This window comes from Gadus macrocephalus, chromosome 1 (genome assembly GCF_031168955.1).
Source record: "Gadus macrocephalus chromosome 1, ASM3116895v1".
NCBI lineage: Eukaryota > Metazoa > Chordata > Actinopteri > Gadiformes > Gadidae > Gadus > Gadus macrocephalus.
The window spans coordinates 10,816,717-10,823,060 of record NC_082382.1 but is presented as its reverse complement, the minus strand read 5'-3'; the positions used below and the strand labels follow the sequence as shown (position 1 = coordinate 10,823,060).

Here is a 6,344-nt window from a genome sequence, read left to right as displayed (position 1 = left end):
CCAGGCGCATCATGTTTCATCCTCTGGCTTCAGTCATTAGCCGTTGTTGTTTGTTGTGGTTCATCCAAGAGATCATATAAGGGGGCGGGGCTTAGAGTGCAGCGCTGGCTGTTGCCCCTCCTGGACCTTTGGACACCTGCGCCTGTCAATCACAAACGTCCCTCTACGAAAAGCAACTGCCATCCAGAAACATCCTGGTGGCCAGACCAGCTGAGAGAAGGAGCTGAAAAAAGAATGCTAGTATGTCTGCCCCCCCCCCCCCCCCCCATCCTCGCATGTGCTTTAAATACCTTCCATGCTGGGGTTAATTTTAGTATGTTCATGAGGCCGGGCCAGGAGGTATACCAGTCAGAGTCAAACTGAGAGGCTCTCCTCTTGGTGGGAAAACAGTCAGTCTTAGGTTTTTATATATATTCATATATATATTCATATATATATATAACAATCTACACAGGGAAATCACACAGAGCAAACATGTCGGCCGATAAAGACTTAGAGGAGCTCAACGAAGAGGACATCGACGAGGATGAGCTCCTGGCCATGCTGTCGCCTGAGGAGCTGAGGGAGCTCCAGAGTGAGATGGACATTATCATCGCCCCCGACGACCGGGTGCCCGTAGGTCAGAGACAGAAGGACCAAACGGAGAAACCGCCCACTGGGTCATTTGACCACAGGTCTCTGGTGGATTACCTCTATTGGGAGAAAGAGTCCAAACGAATGCTCGATGAGGAGCGAGTGCCTGCTACTCTGCTGCCCAGTGAGGTGAGGGAACACTGTTATGTTCTGATATCTATGACTATTCGTCACGTAACACATTCATAACACAAAATTGGCAGTTATCCTTTCAAGACTGCATTAAATGTGTGACATCAAGTGTTCATTATTTAAATGTGTCATATCTGTCAGAAAACCTTGAGAGAAGCGGCCGTAAAGAAGGAGGAAGAGAAGGCGGACGAGGATGTGGAATATGTGTACGAAGAGGTGATCATTGAGGAGGAAGCTGTCATTGAGGAGGCTGTCAACGGCGTTGAAGAAGAGACAGTCACAGAAGAGATCATCGAGGAGATTGTGGAGAAAGTGAAAGGAGAAGAGCAGGTTCCCTCTGGGAGTGATACCCAAGAGTCGCAATTGCCTGTGAGCACCGATAAGCAAAACGATCTGGATGCTTCAAAGCACAATGAAGACAGCCAGCCAAGTAAGCCAAGTACCATTGAAACTCCTCCATTAAAGGAGGCTGAGGAGAAGGAGAGTGAAAGCATCGTTGAGCAAAAGCAAAGCACTACAGTTATCCAAGAGGTCGGGGACTCAACCTCCGTCAAAGAACCAGAAACACAACCACTTCCAGATGAGCCAATAGTGGACGAACCATGGATAAAACCGCCAGAAAAGGAACCGAAGAAAATAAACAAACTGAAACTCCCAAATCTTGCACTGGGGGGCATTAAGCTGACGTCGAGGCCCTCGGGTAACGAGACCAACCTGGAGTCCACCTTGGATAAGATGCGCAACAACAACCCCTCCGTCACTGAGGTGAACCTCAACAACATAGAAAACATTCCCAAAGTCATGCTCCTGGAATACGTCAACGCCTTGAAGAAGAACCGCTTCGTGAAGACTTTCAGCATCGCCAACACCGGCGTGGACGAGAACATCGCCTTCAACCTGGCCAACATGCTCCGCGAGAACCGTAGCATCGTCACACTGAACATCGAGTCCAACTTTGTGACGGGGAAGGGCATCGTGGCCATCATCCGCTGCCTGCAGTTCAACGAGACCCTCACAGAGCTGCGCTTCCACAACCAACGGCACATGCTGGGTCACCACGCCGAGATGGAGATCTCCCGCCTGCTGAAGGCCAACAACACCCTCCTGAAGATGGGCTACCACTTTGAGCAGCCGGGGCCGAGGATGGTGGTGACCAACCTTCTCACCAGGAACCTGGACCGCCAGAGACAGCTGAGGAAGGAGGATCAGAAGCAGCTGCAGGTTAAAGAACAAAGGGAGGCATTGCAAATGTATGAAAACAGCCTGAACCTGCCTCCTGGTCTGTTGGAGATGCTGGGCTACATACCCTCCTTGGAGATCTTACGGAGCCACGGTCTTATCCCCCCATCTGTAGGACAGAGCAGTGGGCCCTCAGCTAACGGCCAGACAGACGCTCAACCCACACAACCACCACGAAACCAGCCCAGACAGAACCACAACACCGACAGCATTCCAAAGACCCCCAGTGCCAGCGAACCAGCGAACCCCATAAAGGACGTCCACTTGAGGAGGATTCCTAAGAAACGCGACCCCTTTCTGGACCTGGACCCGAGGGAAGAGATGAGAGCAGACAGAGCCAGCTTTCATCTGAGGAAGACCACCAGGGCGAGGGCCACAGAGAGCGAGATGATGGCGGACGAGAGGGCTAATCTGAAGGACGTCATTAAGACCTTGAAACCCGTTCCCCGGAGACGAGAGCCAGCGATGATTCAGATGACGCCACGGGATCTCCTCCTGAGTGAAATCAAACATAGCAACGTGGCCTATCTCAAAGCTGTGAGTGTGTGGAAGCACACGCATGCGATTTTTTAAGATCTGATTCAATCCTGATTCAATCCCCACTACTCTATCTAGCCTAGTCCATCTGGACATCTCATATCTGAACACCTTGTTCACACAATAATCATAATAATTTGCTTTACAATTTTCCTATTTAACCTAGATGCAATATTTGCTATGTCAAGTTCTCATATTCTTTCCCTTTGCTTACAGGTTCCTCTTCCGAAGGAGCTGGAGTCGGGCGAGACCAGTCTCTTAGACTTGTAGATATATAATCTATGAAAAAAAGAGAAGCTAACCATGTCTGAACTTTAGGGCCGCGCTGACGATAGGTTGTGAAATAGCTGTTGAGATGACTTGCACATAACAGAGTAACTTGTTAGAGGAGTGTTGTCTTGTTTCTGTTTATTGATTTGTTTTTGAGTTATTGTTTGACATTTAATGTACTGCTTTTTTGAAGAATAAAAAAACGAATTCAAAACTATAATTGACAGAATTGTACCTACTATACAAAATATTATTAGAAATGTTATAGATTCAACATAAACGTAGAATAACTAAGCTATAGTATCTAGGCTAGGAAAACCTTTAAATCCTGATTTGATACAACACATTACTAAATTGTACAGACTCTTTATTTTCACGTCACTTTATTACCAACAGAGGACAGCATTGTGTCCAGCTTTGTCACTAGATTAGCATTGTTAAAAAAATGAAACACAGACAAGAAAGAAAAATAAATGTTTGGCTTCCATATACATCATGTTTACACCTTTAACACATGGTCATGAAGTAAGCATGCACACTTTGTAACGGATGAATATATGTTAGAAGCAATAGAAAAAGGCCTGGTATTAAGCAGTAGCAATAAAAATTGGCATTTCTATTCTATTCTATGTGAAAATAATGCATCAATAATAGAAGGGGATAAACAGACACTACACACAATGGCCTAATGACCATATAGCCAGCTGCTGGGGCCATTCACTTCTGATTTGCATAGCTTTGATTAGAGGGCTTTGACTTGGACCAACCTGCATCGTCAGCACTAAATAGTATGTGCACAGGAGTGCTTTGTATCAAGAAAATGTGTCATGTTCCATAAAACAAAACTTAACAAAGTAGCAGAATAGGCAGGGCCACCACTGATATGGATCCTGAACTGCCAGGAAAGGAATTATTGCTTATTATTATCGTTTTGTAGTATTTGATAAATCATTGGGATCGGGCCACCCAACATTCAGTCAAATATGGTTTTTCTGCATGAAAGGGAAAAGTGTCAAGCACATTTTTATGCTGCTTTGCACAGTTTACATATATCCATTACCCTCAACATGCAAAATATATAGCATCAGTCCTGCAGCTTTACATTACTCAAATAAATAATGTTTAAATAGCCTGTGGAATATTGCACAATCGCCGCAAATAGGAGCAAATATGTTCAACAAAATTTGGTTTTGAAAATCTTTTTGGTCACAAATAACACAGGGATCCTCCCTTTCTCTAACGACCCTTCATATGGTCTCTGAACGTCCAAATGGCATGCAGTGCTCAAATATTTGTACACCACACCTGTGTATTTGCATATATATAGGAACTTAGACAAAATGACTAACTCAATGAAAGCAGGAAGCAAAAAGCAAATGGAATACAATTCTAGAGGACTCTTTTTTAAACCAATCAGCACGTGGCATCTCACTCAATCAACAATCCATCCTGAGCTCCAGTCGTCTTCCGTTAATCCTTCAGCTTTCCCTCGATGAAATCCTGGATTTTGTTCATCTTCTCTTCCTGTTGGTCCAAAAGGTCCAGGATGACACCCATGGGGGACTTTTTCAGGCCTACACCCTCAATCTTGTTCTCCATCCGGTTCTTCATGTTGCGAAGTCTCAGCGAGCCATGGATCAGGATCACTAGGACACAACACGTCATTATTGCACTTGTTACAATGCAACATTCAAATGTATTGATGGTTCCATTCCAAAAGCCACATCGGCATACCATGAAAACTGAAGACTAAATATTCTGCAGGATCGCATTACAATTAGAGCTCAAATTTAAGCAAACAAGGGGTCAAAGTTGAAACCCACGTGAGAGAGATACTGAACACATGAGATCATTCATTAAATGTAGAAGAGTGTCTGAATCAAAAGTCCATAGCAACGTAGCAACACACACATAGCAACACACACACACACACACACACACACACACACAGTAGCGGCTAAGCTCCCTGGGAGCGTCTGGGCAGTGCCGGTGCCCAGCCTTCTCTACAATGCTACAGCTGCTGACTGATGAGGTTGCTTTTAAAGAATCAAGCCCTTCGTTAGCTAACTCAACTCAGAGAACAAAGCAGACATTGTTGGAGTTTAGGGTAACACTTTCTATAGCAGGCATGACTCAGGCAACGAGAGAATGCGTCATCTCATCCTCTACCTACCAGTGAATATGAATAAGATGTAAAGAGTGCGTACGAATGTATAACCCACATATCGGCCATGTGGGTCTCTTTTCTCTTCAATTAAAATGTAACATATAGGCTATGCAGTTTTTAGTTTGCACTTTTCCACTCCAACTATATCCTACCTATGAGGCCTGCATGAAAAATGTAAGGCCAAAGCAAGGCATAACTATGCAAAAGAATTTGGTAATTTTGAGGGCCATTTGTGATTATTGATTACATTTGCCTATTCCCCCAATTTATGAAAAGGCAGAAAGGATATGTGTTGACTTGATCTGGAAGGGTGATTGTAAAACGTTGGGTTTGCATTCTATATTCAAAGTGTCTTTCACTATGACACTCACACAACAAGGGGAAGGTGATTCCGAAGATGAAGACCATGACTCCGCCACACAGAGACAACAGGAAATAGCTGGTGCCCAACACAGCAGCCATAAACAGAGTTGGGTTCTTCTTCTTGAAGTTCTTGATGATGGTCTTGTTCTCTCCGGCCCAGACCGATCCCATGAAGACCAGGGACACCACAGCTCCGCCCAGAAACATGCCGAAGGGATTAAGAAACCTTTGGGGAATAGCAAAGAGAAACTCAATGTGAATGCAAGAATAGCACAACCTGCCGTTTGTCGATGTACCATCCTATATTTAATGTCATGTGAAACCGTACATGGCCGGCCACAAGAAGGCCTAAATTAGTTCTACAATACATGCCCAACTATTGCCTATGTTAAACCATGTTGAAAATAACGCTATTCATGATTAACTTTTAACGTTAGTACTGAGAGCTATCATCTAATCTTGTAAATCGTGTCACAATCGTTATGTGACACAACTTAAAACCATGAAGATGTGCTGTAACACTACAACAACAACAAAAAGCCTAACAAACGGACGATGATGTCTACGCATGTAGAAAAGAAACCAAGACATATCAAGCCACGATGCTGCAGCAAATACCCATATTGGAACTGATCATAGACGCCTGACATCTGTGTGAGTCAGAACCGATGGCGATGCTGCCAAGTTGAAAACGCCCAGAGCTAGATGCTGTGAGGCTAAGCTAATTAGCCGATGGTAGCATTCCTTCAGAACTTACCCCACAATTATGAAAACGACGATGGCCACAGCGAAATAGTTGGTCTGGTAGTACAGCAAGTTGCTGATCATTCTGTTGTTCCATTTGGTCAGATCTCTGAAGTCAGGTTTAGCAAAACGGTCAGTTCCAGGGAAGAAATCATCCCACGGTCTGAGGGGGGCTAGCTCCATACTCGCCATTGCTATGTGTTCACTAGCACTGCGTGTTGGATGTTTTGACAGGTCAGCTGATCAGGGATGTGATGAG

General features: G+C 44.7%; 2 protein-coding genes across 2 annotated transcripts; one reads left to right on the top strand and one right to left on the bottom strand.

Moving 5' to 3' along the window:
* The first annotated feature begins 114 nt into the window (after window positions 1–114).
* lmod3 (leiomodin 3 (fetal)) lies at window positions 115–4,334 on the top strand. The gene is made up of 3 exons (XM_060064245.1): window positions 115–762; window positions 907–2,541; window positions 2,758–4,334. The coding sequence occupies exons 1-3, from the start codon at window positions 475–477 to the stop codon at window positions 2,809–2,811; spliced, it is 1,977 nt and encodes a 658-aa protein (XP_059920228.1). The 5' UTR covers window positions 115–474; the 3' UTR covers window positions 2,812–4,334.
* arl6ip5b (ADP-ribosylation factor-like 6 interacting protein 5b) lies at window positions 2,930–6,277 on the bottom strand. Its single transcript, XM_060065086.1, has 3 exons — window positions 6,099–6,277; window positions 5,350–5,567; window positions 2,930–4,457 (listed from the first exon to the last, which is right to left on the bottom strand). The coding sequence occupies exons 1-3, from the start codon at window positions 6,275–6,277 to the stop codon at window positions 4,282–4,284; spliced, it is 573 nt and encodes a 190-aa protein (XP_059921069.1). The 3' UTR covers window positions 2,930–4,281.
* Window positions 6,278–6,344: the final 67 nt, after the last annotated feature.

Coding starts and splice junctions, on each gene's coding strand:
- arl6ip5b (XM_060065086.1), bottom strand. CDS start 6,277: ATGGCGAGTATGGAGCTAGCCCCCCTCAGACCGTGGGATGATTTCTTC. Junction 5,568..6,098: donor GTCGTTTTCATAATTGTGGG/GTAAGTTCTGAA, acceptor TATTCCCCAAAG/GTTTCTTAATCCCTTCGGCA. Junction 4,458..5,349: donor AATCACCTTCCCCTTGTTGT/GTGAGTGTCATA, acceptor GTTGTGTCCTAG/TGATCCTGATCCATGGCTCG.
- lmod3 (XM_060064245.1), top strand. CDS start 475: ATGTCGGCCGATAAAGACTTAGAGGAGCTCAACGAAGAGGACATCGAC. Junction 763..906: donor CTACTCTGCTGCCCAGTGAG/GTGAGGGAACAC, acceptor CATATCTGTCAG/AAAACCTTGAGAGAAGCGGC. Junction 2,542..2,757: donor ACGTGGCCTATCTCAAAGCT/GTGAGTGTGTGG, acceptor CTTTGCTTACAG/GTTCCTCTTCCGAAGGAGCT.